We start from the raw sequence: 20,169 nt of genomic DNA, 5'->3' as shown, positions 1-20,169 counted from the left end.
AAACTTTTTAAGGTTAGGATCCATACGGACACCACCGAGAGAATCGAAAATAATTAATCGTAACAGCTGGTTGTTACTGATGTAGCGTAAGATGGTGGAAATAATTTCTGTGGGCATTTCACGGTAACTTGGATGTTACTAAAGATGTTAAAATTTATGTTACAAATGACATTTATGTTACAAAGATTTCTGATAATCTCCTCGGATATTTTTCTAACAAAGTGTATTTATTCTTACGGCTCATTGACGGAAATTGATGCGTATTCTTAAACTGACGGCTAATTAAATCGAAGAACGAATCATTATTTGATCCAGAATTATGAAAGATTCTCATTAATTCACGGAGAATGGGGAATACCGTGTCTAATAAAAGGATTGCTAAGCACTGAATATGCTATTTTAGGTCAGCCGTTCTGACTGTAATTATGATAATTATGATTAAAATATTTCCGCCCTTCTAACTCGAATTGGTAATTAATTTAGTGAACACTCTTAGATTAATTAATCTTGCGAAAGAATGTTATCTTATTCGTGCTGGAAGAGTGACAATCGCATTAATTATTAAAATATTTTACAGTTGACGTATCTTGAGCCAAAAGAAAGCGTCGTACCTTGTGATTCATGATTGAAACATCCTAGAAAATAAAACTTTCAAAAAGTACAATTTTTTTTTGCAGATTAAAAATTGTATTAGCTTGTTCGAAAAGTCATTTCGTTTTCCAAAATGGAGAATATATAATTTAATAAAATTTTATACACTCTAAAAAAATTGTGTTTTCACCAAAAAAAAAAAAAAACAAAATGAAGAATAAATAATTTAATCAAATGTTTACACACTCTAAAAAAATCGTGTTTCATTTTCACCAAAAAAACCAAATGACTTTCCGAACAATTTAATATATTATTAATGTGTGTTCAGCGAAAAGATACTATCGTGCATTGTACATCTCGATCGAGATCTTCCAAACGAGGAATCAAAACAATAAACAACATGGCGTACACATTTTAAGAATTATCGAGCGTCAAATCTCGTACCGTATCCGCAGTAAAAACTGATTTTCAACCGCTGAAGGAGCACTCGAAAAAGAGGGTCAGCCCAAGCAGAGGCGAAGCTCAATGGACTGAAAGTATTCGCGAAAAATGCTCACGTGCTTCGGAGCATTGCTTTTCACCAGTAGATTCGGGGAAGAAAAGGACTCTACGATCAATTTTATCCGACGCGTCTGCAAGGAGAGCCAGTGCATCCGCGTAGAGCGTAAAGAATGCACGCTCGAAGTGGACAATTAACTTTCTCGCGCGAAAGAAATATCTCTACGATTTGGAACAACGTCACGAAAACAAAAAAGAAATGAAATCACTTCGTTCACGGAGAAATTCCGAAAGATTTACCGCTATTACGAATGGCAATGTCCTCGTACCCGGGGGTTGAAATATTTAGGATTTTTTTTCTCCGAAACTACCCTGTGTATCGAATCGAAATTTTTCCCATCGATGGGCGTATTTATGAAGACACCGTATGAATTTTTTCATCGAATTTACTCGAATAATAAACGAGTTATTAATAATACAATGGGGAACTGCGAGGAACTACGACGCTTTATCGTAGAGGGGCGATCATGTCGCCATTTTTTCATACTTTTCGTTCAAAATTTTCGCGAGTCTTCTTCAATGTGTACACTTTCGATCCCAGGAACCCGTGGAAACGTGTATCGATCGTACACTTTCGAAAAAATTTCGTAACGACGACCTATTTCTTAAAAGCTCGCACGTGCTCTTTAACGAGGTGTCACATTTTTTTCGATTGTCTCCTACGGTACGACAATGGTTGGAAAGAGCAATTTAGCCGGACCCAGGCGAAGTTCGGGCCGTAAAATGGGATTGCAGCCCTGCGGTATTTATGACTTTGTTCATTGCACCCGGCCCTCCACGGAAGTCGACGTGTCTTCTCGCGGCGGTTTTTTTTTTTCCTCGCGCGGCCATGCCCGGGCATAAATTATTGCCGTTCGTTAAACACCCGCCCCTCTTTCCGTCGACCTTTTTCTTTGAACTTACACGCCGGGCCGCGTTTTTCGACCGGAGCATACTGCGCCACTGCGGGGAACTTTCATACAAATTCCTCGATAGAGGTTCACCTTGGGCGGGGAAAAGTCCAGAGGCGCGATAACAGGAAGAGAACGAGCGAAAACGATCTGGTAAATCACGTTCTTTGAAACTGATACCGATTGTTCGTTAATTTAAAATACTTGCGTTCGCTTTTCAGGAGCTCTTATCGTATAGCAAACGAAGAATGTAACATTCGAGGGTTATTAAACGTGAATATGTAGATCCTGTTACGTTCGAGTGCTTCTCGATATTATTTATATACAATGAAACAAAAATTTCTTAGTTTTTCAACCTGGGAAAGATTTCTCAATTTTCCAGATTAATGAAAGAAAGATTTTTCTTAATCTTCCAGGTCAATGAACGTGAGCGAAAATAACGATTATAAATGTTTAAGTCCTCTCTCGATATGATTCGTATATAATAAAGAAGATTTTTTAATTTTCTAACTTGCAAAAGATTTGTTGGGTTAATAAAAGTAGTTGGGTTAATAAAAATTTCTAACAACGAAAATAATAGGGTGGATAGGTTATGTGGTGATTATAGAAAGTAGAGATCTGTAACGAAACCATAAGTGACGTCACGCGTAATCCAGAACGGTGACCTTGAGCGACCACTTGATTCGGCGCAGACTGTAGTTATAGCCGATCGGAACAGAGGTCTCTCGAGTCGATTTTTGTTCTTTCAACCGACTACAACCTATCATAAGAACAGTGCCGCTGTACCGGTCGGCTCGAGAACCATAATTTCGACGCGCACGATGCAGAGACACACACGCGTAACAAAATGCAACACGGGACGGTTAATGAAGCCGCCGGCTGGCCTAATAAATTCTAAAGCAATCGCGCAGCTAGTTGTTATTGGCAATGAAAGATAAGAAGGCGTAGCCAATTAGACGACGACGAGCGTTTCATTAATCGCGTATACGCGGCGAACGGCGCGCCGATAAATAATTTATAACATCGCGAGCCTCTAGAATTACGTTGCGCCTCCGAGACGCGAGATGGGAGTGGCAGGACAAAAGAAACGCAAAAAGCGACCACGATGAGGCTAACCGTTGCAAAATCAGTTTCTCTCGATACACTTTTTAGTCTTCGTATTTTGCCGCATTTCATTTGCATATCTACCGGTGTAATTGTATTTAGAAATCGCTCGTTATAAGTACAAAAGAGAGCGGATAGCAGGTGCACCTTGTCGAACGTCTATTCTCATGGATGTCGAGTGTTCAAGAAGTTCGAATGCGACACGAACGACATCAAACTGATACGTGTTCAATTTTGGTACCGTGTAGATGTTTTGCCACCGAATGAAGTATAAAAACGTTCGTATGTGTCTATTTTTATTGTGTACAGGGTATATTGCAACGTTCGGGCATCGCTTCGAGAAGCGGGCGAATGCCTCGTACTATGATACATTTTACGCAAGGCACATCGTGACTCACGGTACGAATAGAATTATTCCTCGTTCGATAACGAATCGAAATGGTGGGATACGTTTTTCTCGTAGGAGGCTTCGTTCATCGAGAAAATCGTGTTCGAAGTTCGTCGTCCGGGGCGACGAATCAGCGCGGCGCACGCGTCCCCACTCCGCAACCTTCGAGGTCACGTATCTCGGTAACGGTGGCTCGGACGAGAAAATGTTACTCCACGTTTTCGATTCGGTTTGTCGCGCGGAACAATATCCGAGAACTTCGAAAAAGATCACTTCGAACAATCGAGACGTCGACGTGAACCGGTTCGACGATTCAAGATGGCGCACGACTAGCGACGATCGCGCTTCGAGACGGATTGCACTCGGTTCTAAAATACTAGGGTAGATAATTAATTAGGAACAGTAGGAACGGATTTCATTTTTGAGCAACTTCTTACGCCTAAGGGGGCAGGACTAAAGGGGAGGATATATCATCCGGACCATTGGCGTCCGGGTATCGATTGTTAATTAACGCTGTAAATAGCACTGCACCTTGTACGAATGCACGGCCTATTGAGATTACGTGTACTTATTTGTGCAAGTACATACGCCTTTAACGTACGGGTCGCATGATCGTGAACTTATTCGTAATAGAAACATACTCCGTGAGGTATTCAGAAGGTGCTCCATCGGTTGAGTTTTCACAGCTTTTCCCATTTCGTCGCGTTGGGCTTCTGAGATACCTCGCGCTGTCACATCGAAATGATAACTAACGCGTTGAAATATACAAACGGTGGCAGGATAAAAAAAATGTCACGACTCGCACGGACAAACGAGTGTCGACGAAGACTACGTTGGAATTAAAATGGAAACTCAATGTCAAAAATTTTTTTTTGTATCTTCTACCTACTCTACTCACCAAAAGGTAAAAATTTGACAATTGAAAATTGCTCTCAGAAGTAAAATCTTCCCCACTGTGTCTCCTGTTACTGTGTTATATTTATTATGCGGTACGCCTTGTACGAGCACTGTGCACTGCAGACGGCGGAGCCGATCAAGACTCCGCCCACTGATGGCATTGGTGCATACGATAGCGGGAGACGAAGTGGGGGGCCAGGACTTCGTTACTCCGTGCAATATGATTGGTCAGGACGTCGACGACACTTTTACGGAGAGACAAATCGTTGATAAATACTCGGTTCTTTTGAAACTGTCCATCTCCTTGCAGAGTACACGAAAATAAAAACAATTCGACCTTGAATTTTATTTTCATCCGCGAGAGCCACGTCAAATATTATCTGTACACACTTCAACGAAAGCAAGGGACGTGGATATACGTAGACCGTTATAAGAAAATTAGAGTCTCGTTGCTCATTATATATATATATACATATATATGTATACTCTTATCGTTAAATAGATTTTAAATATATATATAATCTATTCGTTGCATTGCAAATAAAACCTCCTCTTCGACAACGTTTTCAATACTCTTTAAAAATTTCTCTGTAACAAGGGAACGTACGAATAAAATTTTTTAGTTCGAAACTTTTAACACTCGATAAATGCACGTACAGGACGTTTAAAAAAAAATGATCACGAAGTATTTGTGCGCGTGTACAGGTCAGCACGTTTTCCAAATCTCGCAGGCTGGATCTCTGACTGTAGTAGTTGGGTAAAAAAATATTTACCCAATGGAAACAAAACATTGCAACCCTATTGCAACAATACCGAGAGAAACGTAACTGGAGACCACCTGAAGAATATACCAAGAGCGAGTTCACAATAATGGCGGACAAGTGGAGACCCATTGAAGACGAAACGGCCAGTCATGTCCGTTTTGTGTCTTCGAAAAAATTAACCGTTCAAGTGTTAACACGTTTTCGGAGTGCCCTGTACGTATCTCTGTAGAAGATTTAAAAAAGTCTCACCGCCTCGACCAATCGTTGAGAAGAACATCCAACGGAAGGCACTTCGGTTACGTACACGTCCAGACAGTGTTATCGTCGCAGATTTCCGTTTGCAAACGGCGTAGGAGAGCGCGCGACGCGCCCGTCGGAATATAAAAGAAGTCACGTGTTTCGGAACTGGTTTCGTGGCGATTAACATTCTGCAGAAACGGAGAACTCGGCTCGGGAATCCGCGTTCGCGTAAAGCCACGTTTCCATCTGCGTCTCGGAGACGAATACCTCCTAACATCTACTGTTCGCACCTGGAAAGATGACAGGTTTCAAGAATACGGGTTTAGTATGGATCTGTGCTCGATCGCAAGACCAAGTGCACTTGGTGTCACTTGGTGGTGCGACGAGAGACACCTGTTACCATTTTCAACATCGTTGGTCATCTTTCCAGCTCGGAACAGTAGGTAGAGGCGTCGAGGAGAGCTCGAGCGATAATTGATTCCTCACCGATCGTTGGAAACCTAACCCAAACACCTAGATATCACCGTGTGCCGTACACATGGAAACGTGGCTTAAGGTGCTGTTCACCGAGCTAACGCCAGAACTTTCTCTCCGCGCGCGTTCCTCTTTGGAAGGGCTTTCGGTCCGTGACGCGCGACGCGTGTCCGTTCGTTTTGAAGTTAACCGGCCGTCCTCGGCGTCGCGACGTCGAATCCGGCTATTGCACTGGCTCGAACACACGGGTGGACTCATTAGGTTACCGAGACCCTCCGGTTTCTAGAGTCTCTTCGCTGGCTCGTGGATCGTATTGCGGATCGATATCACCGATCCGAGCCGTCTCGCTATAAATTATTACGCATTAGTATGTACAAAACACATCGCCTGATAGCGAACGGGAGTATAGACTTCAGTCTACGGAGGCGTCTCGACGGTTCCATCCACGATCAGGATTTCGATGGATCGTCGCCGACGTGCTCGCTGCTCTTCCTCGTCTCCCACACGTTGATCCTCTTCAGTGGATAACAGATCAGAGCAGAGAGGAATATCAAACTCCCTGACAGATAGAACGAGGCATCGTAGCTACCGGTGGCGTCCATGAACACACCTAAACAACATGTTCGACGGTATCGTGAGGAATCGGCTCTATCCGTGCGTGAGATAATGAAACGATTTAGGATGAATATTTATAGACCGATTAATCAACCCTCACTTGGTGCAGTCTCGTGAAATTCCTCCCGTACCGCGGATTAGATAACCGTGGAGCGTGTTTACGTGTCTCTAATAGTTTGGCTAGGCAGCGGTTTCATCTAGATCGTATCGTTCGCTATAAATCAAACGCTCGAGGAAATCATAATGTTATGCGTCAGGGACTCGCCTACAGAGTTAAACAAATATGCTTAAAATCCAACCGCTGCCGGATCGACGTCAATTGTCGCGAACCTATTATCTTACGACCGAGTCTCAAGGTAACGCGGGAACGTTTATACTAAACAATGTGATCCGAAACGATTGCGTAATCGCCAACGGGACGAATCCTGAGAGAATTAATCGCGTCGATTAACTGGCCGTGATTGGCTTCGCGTTTAAATCGAGAATGGTATCGACAATGGTCATCGAGACCGGTGCAGACGAGCCGGGTGGATCGCTGCGAGTAACGTGATCGATAGCTTTTAATCACCTGCAAGTGGCGCGCCTATGGCGGCTGCCACGCCTTGAAACAGAAGAAGCAATCCGAAAGCGTTGGTCAGTTTCTCCAAGCCGAGCAGGTCTACCACGAGGATCGATCTCAGGGAGGCGAAGACAGCTGCGAAACGATCAAAGTGTTAGGGAACCTTTTTCATGGTCAGGTTCAGGATCTGCAAGGTTGATCGATGTGTTGATTCCACTCACATATACTCAGACCGAAGCTGGCTGCGTAGAAGAACTGGTAACTCTGGGAGAGCGACAACCCGGAGAACACGGTCAGGAGTCCACCAGCGCTGATGAATATGTTGTTCACCACCAGAGCGTCAACCCCGGGTAAACTGCTCGCCATACCACAGACCACGCGACCAATGGTGTTGCCGATACCGATCACAGAGACCAGGAACATCGCCGTGGATGGCTCCATACCCGCCAACTTGGCTCGATCTGAAACAGTTCAACGCACCGTGTTAATTTACTTCATTCCGAGGTTTTCCAGCCTTCCATTCCGGGGTTAGTGCGGAACGTCTCAGGGATAGGGTCTCTGAAATTTATTTTTCGATTCATGACGCTTTTATCGGGACACCTGGTAAATTTAAAAAAAATCAATCGTACAGCTGCTACCGGGTTTCGAGATTTTACTCGTCGTAGGTACAGGTCATTTCGAAAGTTACGGTGACTCTTGTATTCATTTTTGTTCAGATACTGTACGTATGGTACACCCTATAGATTCTAGAAAGTGAATCACGACGCCATTACCGGTTTCTCTAGCCTCAGACTTCCCGCACCTCGTACGTAACACCTCCAGGTGTTATGGTGTCTTTTTTCAAACATACCTTTGGAACACCCTGTAGATTGGAAAACTATCAATCGTATCGAACGTTACGATTCGTCCCGGTATCAGAAGACCATTTTTCGAGTCTTCGAAGACTCTATTACACGGTAGTATAGGGCATTTCGAAGTGAACGTCCTCCAGAACTTACCTTATCGGCTACGATACTTTTCAAACACCGTGTAGATCGCGTGGAGTTAATTCCATCGCTGTGCCGGCTTATTGCGGACCAAATACGCACGATTTAATGAATCTTGATACGGTACCTGGGACATACATGAAGGGTGTATAGAAGCCCATCATCGTGAGTCCACCGGAGATGGCCAAGATCAGGAAAGAGGGGCTCTTCAAGAGGCTGAGATCAAGCATGGTGGTGAGGATGCGACGCACACTTTCAGGGCAGAGGTAACAACTTCCGCTTTCCTCTTCAGCCACGTCGGTAGCCGTCGGCAAACGGGTGACCGACATGTGATAGCCCACAGACGATTGCTGCAGGAAACGTGTCCAATAACTCGACCATTTTCATTTTACAAGTGCAATTCTTGGCTCCACTAGGGACTTCTATCGTTTCTTTTTATCTCTACCTTGCATACAAAACTGATCTAAGGTTTTGGCGGGAAATGCATATCGACCTTAACCTGCCTGCTCTGATCGAGAGTACCAGAGTAGATGGAATGTCCGAGTTGTTAATACTTTATCAGCATCGACAAAAGTGCATTTACAGAATCAAAAGTGTCTCTTGCTTTTTGTTCGAATCAAAGGTGACGGACTCTTCTTCTGAAGAATCATTGACAATGGCGCCCAACGGTAATGGAAAAGTATATGTAGTGTCTTAGAAAAAAATATCATCCACCGTTTTAAAATTGTTTTGAATAAAAAAAAAAACGTGACAGAATTTCCCGGCAAAATTGGCGCTTATCGACCGAGTTTTCGCAGAGAAATTTTTCTAGGTTAGGTCTTCAGAGGAATCATATTTTTCAGACGAGCTTAAAAGTATTCCTTCTATCTGAACAAAATTCTCTCTTTAAAGATTCGATGAAAATAGTTGCTCACCTGGGACTTGTAATGAGGCAGTCTGTTCAAAGAGCCACCGTAAAAAATATCGTCCCTGTAGAACGGTCGCTGCGGATCCTTGGTGAACGGATTCCGCTTGTTGCCCACCTTCAGGGATTTCTGGCTGCAATCCGAGTCCGCGCGAAGACGTCTGCCGCTGATCGTGTGCCTGCGAATCTGTCAACAACAAAAAACGAAATAAATCCATTTTATAAAAATCGAAACAGTATTACCTATTGCATAACTGAAATTAAAAACAAAAAAAAATCGAAAAACATCTTTAAAGACTAATAGATCTTTCGATAATGAAAAAAAAAATTGATTCGCACTAATTTTCACTTATACTGAGTAAATGAACTCGAAAAAAGTGGTTGTCACGTATGGTGTGATTTACGGTGGGGGGAGTGACCTTGAGCAGCCAATCTATTTTGCCTCGACTCAATCTTCGTTCGAAGACACCTTATCTATGCATACATAAAATTGATACCATCCAACGTTCCTCTGTAAGTGGATCAATGATGAACCAATTCATCAAACTCACCGTGGGTACTTTGCCATTCAATCTCTCCACATCACCACCAAGAAGATTGTTCTCCTCCTCGGCAATCTTCTCATCCATGGTGACCTCCAGTTCAGGATATATAGGGACGGATAGTCTCTTCTCCGAACTGCTCAGCTTCCTCTCCAACGTTTGCAGCTCCACGTGGACCTTGTGCAGCGAGTGCAGTGATTTCGAGGCACTGGAACAAGAAGTTTCCAAGATCAGAGCGCCGCTCGAACGACTTCATCCTGCTTCGCACTTTAACGGTTCTATCTTTACGACCCGACCTACGACCCCCTTTCACGGTCCTCGTTGAAAGTTCGGTTAAAACTACTCCGTTTAAATCCACGATGCAGAAAAGCGTTATCTTCCAGCGAGCAACGCTCTAGACGTTTCCCTCTCAATTATGCGAAACGTCGGAACACGAAATTGTTCCTCGCTAGAGCGCAGAACGGAAAGTTATACGTATGCAGTTTCTACCGATCCTTATGTTGTTGTTAGACTCGATTAAACTACACTCGATAAACTTGTGACACACGATGTACAGTTACCTAAAAAAATAAGGGAAGTACAAATACCGTGATGAGGGATCACTTCGTTGCTTGTAAACGGAGATTAAAATATTCCCGTTAAACTTACGTTACACATCTTACAGTAGGGAGATAAAAAAAGTTGGAGAAACGAGGGTGGGGATTACTTCGTTACTCGTAAGCGAGGACTAAATTATTCCCGTTAAACTTACACCACGCATTTTACAGTAACCGAAGATGAGGAAGGTAGTAAAAACAAAGGTGAGGATGACTTCGTTACTCGTAAGCGGGGATCTCGTTAAATTTATCACACACGTTTCACAGTAACCGAAGATAAAAAAAGGTAGTAAAAATGAGGGTGAGGATGATGGTATTGTTACTTGTAAGCGGGGTTTTCGTTAAATTTACGACACGCAATTCCGCAGTAACCCAAGAAGCTAAGAAAAGTAACAAAAATAATGATGGAAATTACTTCGTTACTTATAAGCGGGGTTATCTTATTTTCTAGCCAAGAGATACGAACGAATTGTACTTCGACGAATCAGAGGATTCAGTGTCGTAACGAGAGCCAAGGGGTGGGGAGTAACCGCAGGATTGGTCCGTGGTATGCCCGTGATGTGGAATGAGAAGTGGAGGGGGAAAAGAATCCTCGCTGGATCTGGAATCTCGCTTTCGCTTGGCCGAGCTGTACATGTAACTACTAATTTAGGGTTGCCAAATGTTTCAGGAACTTGGAAAATACTCAATAGTAAAGGAGATTCAATTTATTACTTTACTATGTTGGGATTGCTGCCCAGCAGCTCGGCAGCCGTGGGATACTCCGTGTTGTTATTGGTGCCAAAGAAACCACTCCTGCCAGGCTGGACGCAATGCAACGAAGCCGTGGACACTCCTCTGGCCATCAAGCTGCTCTTCACCTCTAAACCCGCGTTCTCGGGCGTGGACTTCACCTTAATCCTCGTTGGTTTCAGTGGTCGGAACATCGCACCGAAAATAGCGCAATTCAACAGCATCCCTGTAAAATAGACGACGACTGTCTGATCCAAAGGCTCGTTTATCGTTTCATCCACAGGGTGGTCGCAAAGTTCCGAATAAAGTCAAACGGGGTTCGTCGCTCACAAGGTATTACTGGGTCGTAATGTGGTTTTCCGAAATTAGTCTTGTCAGTTCACTTGTTTCGTTGGAACTTGAATATCGTTACTCTGACTTCGAAACAATATTATTTCAGGTAAATGTACTTAACATTGCAACAGATACGTATCGAACCTCAATAAATGCAACACCGACGATTGCACAAGAACCTCGTTAATTGTGTTGACAAGTGGAAGGCATAACCTTTCACCCAATCGGCGTCATAGTTGAAGTGGCAATGTTGTGGTACAGTACTACCCGGTTACAAGATATCAGGTGCGTTATTTTCCATGTATCCGGGGTTGGTAGACTTTTTTTTCAACGTTTCACCGAGAATCGCTCCTATGATTCTTATTACGTTATATTTACGTTGTAATGCCATTTATTGAGGTTTCACCGTATCAATGACCCCGACTGCCTTAAAATGAACATCTTTCGGAAAACCCCTCGCCCAACCGAAACCATTCGACTTTCCCCGACCCTCATGGGCGGCGAAAGTTTCGATCAACTACACTCGAGGTCACGGTTCAACGTTTTCGATTACCTGCTTGGAAGAGCAACGCGCCTCTCCATCCGAACTGCTTGACGAGCACGTCAGAGATGGGTGCGAGCAAGAAGGCACCGATCCCGGAGCCGCAGACCGCGATCCCCGTGGCCAGGGCTCTCCATCTTTCAAAATAAAATCCGGTAGTTATCACAGCCGGCACGTAAATCAAGCCTGCCCCGATGCCTCCTAACAATTCAAGACACAAAGACTCACGTAAAATGAGGGTAAACGATCAGACTTGGGTAGTGGAGTATTTCTTGGGGGGAAGGGAGGGGTATTCAACTGTGGACGTTCGAAACAATTATTCTTTATATTTTTTTTCTTTCTTTTCGAATCTTTCACGCTAGAGGATATCTCCAAATCGAATCGAACAATCCTAAATGAAAATAAGAAACGATAAATTAAATGATGCACCAATAGAAGCAAACTTCTCTTCTCGAGATTCAATCGGATTTATCAGAAATAGGTTCTCTTCGTTAGTTAGACACTTTCGTCCCGATCGAATTGTTCCGTCGTAGAAAAGAAGAAATTTTAAGGTACCCCCAATTTTTATTACCCCCGAACCGATCTCACCGCGCGCGTGAATGGGGTGCGAGGATAGAGGGAAACTTTTCTACTGAGGCGGCAGCGACACGGGCCGGAAGACATGTATCGGGCAAAGAACTTACCGAGGACACCGTAAGAGATGTAAAGGAACTCGATGGAAGTGCTGAAGTACGACAGGACAAAAGCACCGCAACTTATGACGCTTCCTAGGATCGCGACCAGCCTGAATCCATACCTGTTGGCCAGCGCCGAGACGAATGGACCTGCGTGCAAGGCGATGGAGAAAATGGTAACTAAAAATGGTGAACGGTCCTCTGACGATCTCGTACACGGACAAATAAATTGAGGCAAGTGACGGTACCAACAACGAGTCGATCGAGCAATATTAATATGTTATGTAAATAATTTATATACTATATTTATTTAGGTTGTTTGGAAAGTGATTTCGTTTTCCAGAATGGAGAATATATAATTTAATAAAATGTTTATACACTCTAAATAAATCGTTTTTCATTTTCATTAAAAAAAAACGAAATGACTTTCCGAACAACCCAATATTTTTGAGAATTAAAATTCTATCAGGAAATTGCCAGTCGAAAGGCCAGCAACTGGGCAAAAATTACCCGAGATGGTTCATAATTGATTCACAGATGGCGCCACTGTGTTTCTTAACACGTAACCGATCTTTCTTTCGCCTCGCAGTACATCGTGCTCGCACGATCGCGCGGGAAGCTCCGAAACGATTCATGTTACTTGTTCGAACACTGTACCTTTGCAAACGTGTAAATATTTATATACAGGGTGATTCAGAAATGCATGCCCATACTTCAGAGGGCGAATGCCCACGTTGAAATTAATAAAATGTCTTACGGACGTATGTTTTATATACCTTGATTTTCGAGTTGTCACCGAAGAAAATGTTCAGTGTCCAAAAAGAAAAAAATCGAGTTTTGTGTTTTGAATTATTAAAATACCCTCTTGAGGGGAATGTATTGGGTTGTTCGGTAAGTTATTTCGTTTTCCAAAATGGAGAATATGTAATTGAATAAAATGTTTATACACTCCAAAAAAATCGTGTTTCATTTTCACGAAAAAAAAAAAAAACGAAATGACTTTCCGAACAACCCAATAGTATCAATTTCTTCCAGAAGTCAATTTCTCAAGTTCGCACAGTACATAAATTCAATCGTGCATAACTCGAGAACTAAAGTACATAGGACGTACGTTCATAGGACATTTTTTACTCGTCTTGGTATTTTGATTCATCCACTGAAGTATTCGTTCACATAATCGCTCCGTGATTACGCTTGCGGTAGATATATTTTACGTTTCGAGCATAGATCCGTGTCTGAACGGATAATGTAAACCGAGGTTAAGTCGAGGACTCGTTGTACCGATAAGCACATCCAATTATTCGTCGCGAGACACGCGTCTTCTTGTCACTGACCCGCCATAAGATAAAATCCAGACTGTAACGAGCCGACCAGCGCTACTCTCGCCTTGGACACCGCGAATGCCTCCGAGATGTCGTTCAGGAACACCCCGAAGCTGAAGATGATACCATCCACGAAGAGATTGCACATGAAGGAGGCAGCAACGATCACCCAACCCCATCCTCCATCCGGCGGCACCACCATCTCGACTTCGATGCTCTGTCAACAAGTTTCCAAGAAATTCACACGGGAAAGCTCGCGCGTAAGAAGGAACCGAGTTCGCTGGGAACTTCTCTCGGTTTAGCATATTAATCGACAAGAACGAGACTCGTTCGCGGATCGACTTCGACGAGTGTCATAATTATTTAACGCTATACGACGCTCTGTAAATAGATCCATTGACCCTTGAGTCGACGAGCACCTCTCTTAGACCTTTTTTAACGAAAGTTTTGTAACTTTTGAGAACGGTGAATATTTTTCTCGATTTATTAATGATGCTTCGATTTGCACGAGAGATTGAAAAATTAGGGAAATATTAATATTAATTCAGCTAGAAATTGATGGAAGTATATTTAACTTACTCTGTATAGAGTAAGGGTAGATGGTCTTAGACCGATAGGGAATAATATTCTGTTTATGAAATGTAAATTCTATGTAATCTATAAATATTGTATTATATTAGTTGATTAATCTGTAAATATATTATAATATCATAGTTGATTAATCTAGTATTGGTTTTCAAAATTAAATTACACACATACTCTCCTTACATCTAGCTACCTTAGTATTTTTTTTTCATCTACACACTGCATAAACAACTAAATACTACACAAACAATAAATAAACAAATAAATAAAACTTCTCCGTAAATACATCGACAGAAGGTCTTCAAAATTACATTACACACTCCCTACAGCTACTTTAGTATTTTTTCTTTATCCACACGCTACATAAATAAATAAATAAATAAACAAACAAATAAATAAAACTTCTCCATAAATACATCGACAGAAGTTCTTCAAAATTACTTTACACACTCCCCACAGCTACCTTAGTCTATTTTCTTCATCCATACGCTACATAAACAAATAAATAAACAAATAAATAAATAAATAAATAAATAATAATAAATTCTCCGTAGACATATCGACCCAACGAGATATACGTACCCCGTTGGACTTTCAGAGTACGTCACGGGGCCCCGAAGCTTCGCGAAAAAAAGAGGGGTGGGGGGAGGGGCACCGCTTTTCGCGCGGCGCGAACGATTTCGGTGCGTCGCGTCGGTGAGCTCCATCGAGCGAACGAACGTTTCAACATCGGCCTCCGTGGAAATTCACGAGGTGCTTGAGATCAAGGCCGCGCAAAAAGTGAGCAACTTTCGCGTTTCGGTGGTGCGCGCGTGACCCAAAACTCCGGCAAGTTATCAAGCCCGCGGTGCCATGTGACGCTGATACCGTCCCCCCGGACAAAACCGCCGCGTATGAATTACTACTGCGCGTATTTTTAGTCGTACCGTGCAACAATATCAGCGTCGACGTCGGTAATCTGTCCGAGGAGCATCGAGTTCGACGAGCCTGGATTTCGCAAATTCGACGAAATTTCTCGCCTCTCGATCGAAGAACGAATAACGAATATTGAAATGCGTTCTCGTTTCGTTTCGTTCGTAACTTGCGCGCGAACTCGAAATCGAGATCATTTCGAGGATTGTATTTTACCCCGAGAATGGAAAATGGTACTTTTTGTGGTACGAATACTTTTTTATACCTTGGAAGTTTTCGTCAAATAAATTTTCACGAGTTGAACAATCTTGGGTAAGAATTGGAAATCAAGATTGTATTTTACACCGAAAATGGAAAATGGTACTTTTTGTGGAACGAATACTTTTTCTTCAACTTGGAAGTTTTCGTCAAATTAATTTTCACGAGTTGAAAAATCTTGCGTAGGAATTGGAAATCAAGATTGTATTTTACACCCAAAATGGAAAATGGTACTTTTTGTGGTACGAATACTTTTTCTTCAACTTGGAAGTTTTCGTCAAATTAATTTTCACGAGTTGAAAAATCTTGCGTAGGAATTGGAAATCAAAATTGTATTTTACACCGAAAATGGAAAATGGTACTTTTTGTGGAAGGAACACTTTTTCTTCAACTTGGAAGTTTTCGTCAAATTAATTTTCACGAGTTGAAAAATCTTGCGTAGGAATTGGAAATCGAGATTGTATTTTACACCGAAAATGGAAAATGGTACTTTTTGTGGTACGAATACTTTTTCTTCAACTTGGAAGTTTTCGTCAAATTAATTTTCACGAGTTGAAAAATCTTGCGTAGGAATTGGAAATCAAGATTGTATTTTACACCGAAAATGGAAAATGGTACTTTTTGTGGTACGAATACTTTTTCTTCAACTTGGAAGTTTTCGTCAAATAAATTTTCACGAGTTGAAAAATCTTGCGTAGGAATTGGAAATCAAGATTGTATTTTACACCGAAAATGGAAAATGGTACTTTTTGTGGAACGAATACTTTTTCTTCAACTTGGAAGTTTTCGTCAAATAAATTTTCACGAGTTGAACAATCTTGGGTAAGAATTGGAAATCAAGATTGTATTTTACACCGAAAATGGAAAATGGTACTTTTTGTGGTACGAATACTTTTTCTTCAACTTGGAAGTTTTTGTCAAATTAATTTTCACGAGTTGAACAATCTTGCGTAAGAATTGGAAATCAAGATTGTATTTTACATTGAAAATGGAAAATGGTGCTTTTTGTGGTACGAATACTTTTTTATACCTTGGAAGTTTTCCACGAATAAATTTTCACGATTTGAAAAATCTTGCGCAGAAATTCGAAATGAAGATAATTTTGAAAAAAAGTATCGTTGGAATATTTTAAATATAGGGTAATTTGGAAACAGGTGGGGAAGTTTATGTTACTGTATTTTACACTGAGGATGAAAAAAGGTATTTTTTGTGGCAGAAACACTTTTTGATCACCTTGGAATGTTTTGCAAACAAATTTTCACGATTTGAAAAACTTTACGTAGGAATTCGAAATTTAGATAATTTTGAAAAATATTTTCTTCGTAAACTGTCGTCGAAGCAATTTCGACATTCTTTTTCCGTTGAAAGTAAATATTGTAAACATCTGAAAAGTTTAGTTTACGATAATGCTACTATTTATAGTCCGATAATACTAAAAAAAACCGGATTATCACCGTGTGTGACAAAATTCGTAATACTCCCAGACATCGATACGAGAAGCGTGTATATTGTTGCAGAAGGAAATCATTTACACCAATTTCTTTCACCATATTTTGAACATTTTTTACGATACTCCGTCGTTGACCACAAACATTTATCTCTCGAGAAAGTATAGTTACCAGTTGTACGTTTATACGACCTATTTCATCCTTAGTGAGGGTGCAAGTATTCTGTACATACAGGGTGTATCTAAAATTTTTCCACCATCTATGAATGGAAAAATTATTTATACGGTACAGTATATATACAAGGTGTCTACTTTATCTCGAGGCTATGAAATATTTCACAAGCATCCAATGAAATAAAAAAAAATTCTTATGAATGTTATTTGCTATAGAGGAGGGGGTGGAAAAATTATTTATACCGTATAATCCATATACAAGATGTCCACTTTATCTGGACACTATGAAATACCTCATAAACAACCGATGATATAAAAAAATATCTTTACAATTGTTATTTTGTACAGAAGGGATGAAAAGAATTGTTATACTGTATAATGTGCCCCATCGTACTGAATACATTTGTTCACAATATATTTTTCATACTTTCGAAATTTTTTTTCGATATTCCACCCCATCGAGATGTAACAAACGCCCGGTATAAAACACTATACTGTCGTACACGTGACAATGTTTTATCACGTTCTATTAACGTGTCACTAGGTATGTCGATAAATGGAGACGGGCCAGCTGGTAGTTGTCTCGTTGACAAGTAACAAGCTGTTGGACAGTTGCTCTCGAGATTCCAAAGAGATACAATCTTCTATTCCTCGATTACTAATTTACATCGTTCAAAGTAACGCGTACCGTACGGTTACAATACTCCGCGATTGAACACGTAAAATAAACTCGTTAAATTCCCTGTAACCGGTGTGTGCATACCTCCGCGTTCGAAAGTTATAGGAGACTTACCCGTTTTAACAAACTTTGATTGTACAATGTGAACCACTGATATTATTTTACTACGCTTTTACGTGTATCCTTGGCTTACGTTCGATATTAAATACGAAAAGAAAAGAATATTTAATCGTTCGAATGTTTCAAACAACGAGAAAATAAATAATTTTCAAAGTCACAATATAAGATTTGTGTAAAATATAAGAAAAGTATAACCTTGTGTAATTATATCCTTACAAATTTCTTTGTAAAATCAGTATCAATTATTTTGTTTAAAATAAATTTACCATCGGTGTAAAATATAAGAAAATTATAACCTTGTGTAATTATGTCCTTACAAATTTCTTTGTAAAATTACTATCAATTATTTTGCCTAAACTAAATTTACCACCGGTGTAAAATATAAGAAAATTATAACCTTGTGTAATTATGTCCTTACAAATTTCTTTGTACAATCAGTATCAATTATTTTGTCTAAAATAAATTTGCCACCGGTGTAAAATATAAGAAAATTATAACCTTGTATAATTATGTCCTTACAAATTTCTTTATAAAATCAGTATGAATTATTTCACCTTTATAAATAAATCCAAAACCTACATATAAAAAACAAAAAATAAAACGCTTCAAACACTTCAACGATTTCCATAATTTCCCTTTCCAGGTAACCACGTACACCCCATGAAGTTCGTGGGGTTGTTTCTAAACGGCGATGAAAAATGAAATCGTACCTGATCGTTCGAAGTGTTCGTAGCACGTGCGAAACGGTGTGTCACCTGTCGATTTTCCGTCCACGTTTTTCATTACTCGTCGATTTCGCGTTCACCGATCTTCGTGCACGTTAACGAGCCGTGAAACCGACGGAGCGGCAGCGGAGAGTGGTGGGGGGTAGTGTGATCCCGTGACCCCCCGTTGCGCGAAGTCACGAGTGAAACCGCGGTTCCACGGTTACCGATTAAGTCGAAACACGAAAAAACCCGCGAGCCACCGCGTGACGGCGATTATCGTTGGCGCGTACCGTCGCGAAATAATGGCGACGATAATGGCTACGTGCACATTACACAGACTCCGCGTCGCGAGTAAAACATCGTCGATCGTTGGGACGTCGACAAACCGATCCCGCCCCGTTTCATTTGCATCCAGTGGCACCAGCGGTTGGGGGAGGGGGGCGGGGGAGCCCCGCCGCGTACCGATCTCACGCTCGTACACCTTACCTCGTTATTGTTGTCCTGTATGTCATCGAGTTGCAACTCCTCGCTCTTGCAACCGCGGCCATTCTGTTGCGGCTGCTTGGCGACTTGCTCGTCCGTTTTGTTACCCAGCGACGCCATCGTCGTCCACGGTTGACTGAAACGGAAATCGTACCGACACGGTTAACAATCGTATTGCGAGCCGGTGAGGACGGGGACGAGGTGGAACGTGGGGTGCCGGTTTCGGGTCTTTCCTGACCCGTACACGCGATACATTAATTTTCTGTAGTTAAAGTTGCGTTAACGAAGGTGACTGCGTTTGCGATGGAAGTTGAGAGACACGCTCGGGTCTTTCTTGACCCATACTCGCGATACATTAATTTTCTCGAGTTGAAGTTACGTTAACGAAGGTGACTCCATTTGCGATGGAAGTTGAGAGACACGCTCGGGTCTTTCTTGACCCATCCTCGAGATACATTAATTTTCTTTGGTTGAAGTTGCGTTAACGAGGGTGACCGTGTTCGTGACGGATGTTGAGCAACGCTCGGGTCTTTCTTGACCCGAGGAAGGGGGATAGACCTGGGAGAATACCCAAACGATTTGTCCTGGTAACTTCCTTGGGTCTTTATTGACCCGAACTCGCGATATATTAATTTTCTTTGGTTAAAGTTACGTCGATAAAGTTTGACTGCGTTCGTGGTGAAAGTTGAGTAACATTCGGGTCTCTATTGACCCGATACTCGCGATATATTAATTTTCTTTGGTTAAAGTTACGTCGATAAAGTTTGACTGCGTTCGTGGTGAAAGTCGAGTAACCTCCGGGTCTCTATTGACCCGAGGAAGAAGTAAACTTGAGAAAACATCCGAACGATTTGTCCTGGTACCTTTCCCCGGGTCCTTTTTGACCCGTTCTCGCGATACATTAATTCCCCGTAGTTAAAATCACACTAATAAACGTACGTGGCAAAAATATCAAAGGATATAAACAAATTGAGGGAAGAAATCTGTTATTTTTGAAAGAGAAAAATCTTTTCATTCGTTTGCGCAAAAATGAAGAAACTTCTCGTACAATCCTTCGTAGAAACACCACCTTACCCCCTCCCTCCTCCCCACAA

At 41.6% G+C, this 20,169-nt stretch overlaps 1 protein-coding gene across 10 annotated transcripts in view; it reads right to left on the bottom strand.

The window, feature by feature from the left end:
• LOC143146315 (monocarboxylate transporter 12) overlaps window positions 1-20,169 on the bottom strand; it is a 59,318-nt gene that overhangs the window by 13,862 nt on the left and 25,287 nt on the right. For 3 of the 10 annotated variants that reach the window (XM_076310480.1, XM_076310484.1, XM_076310479.1), the window contains exons 2-12: window positions 19,079-19,211; window positions 13,723-13,927; window positions 12,398-12,538; window positions 11,727-11,915; window positions 10,823-11,066; window positions 9,522-9,720; window positions 8,981-9,157; window positions 8,194-8,416; window positions 7,302-7,541; window positions 7,090-7,215; window positions 3,427-6,516 (exon numbers count right to left, since the gene is read on the bottom strand). In XM_076310480.1, coding sequence (XP_076166595.1) covers window positions 6,356-6,516; window positions 7,090-7,215; window positions 7,302-7,541; window positions 8,194-8,416; window positions 8,981-9,157; window positions 9,522-9,720; window positions 10,823-11,066; window positions 11,727-11,915; window positions 12,398-12,538; window positions 13,723-13,927; window positions 19,079-19,195 — 2,022 coding nt within the window. In that variant the 5' untranslated portion in view covers window positions 19,196-19,211 and the 3' untranslated portion in view covers window positions 3,427-6,355. Of the gene's footprint in view, window positions 1-3,426; window positions 6,517-7,089; window positions 7,216-7,301; window positions 7,542-8,193; window positions 8,417-8,980; window positions 9,158-9,521; window positions 9,721-10,822; window positions 11,067-11,726; window positions 11,916-12,397; window positions 12,539-13,722; window positions 13,928-18,595; window positions 18,826-19,078; window positions 19,212-20,169 lie in introns of those variants that run through there. The other 7 variants (XR_012991895.1, XR_012991892.1, XR_012991894.1 and 4 more) reach the window with 6 other exon arrangements.

Source organism: Ptiloglossa arizonensis, chromosome 4, assembly GCF_051014685.1.
Source record: "Ptiloglossa arizonensis isolate GNS036 chromosome 4, iyPtiAriz1_principal, whole genome shotgun sequence".
Lineage (NCBI taxonomy): Eukaryota > Metazoa > Arthropoda > Insecta > Hymenoptera > Colletidae > Ptiloglossa > Ptiloglossa arizonensis.
The sequence above is the reverse complement of the archived record's forward strand: the minus strand, read 5'-3'. Positions and strand labels throughout refer to the sequence as shown.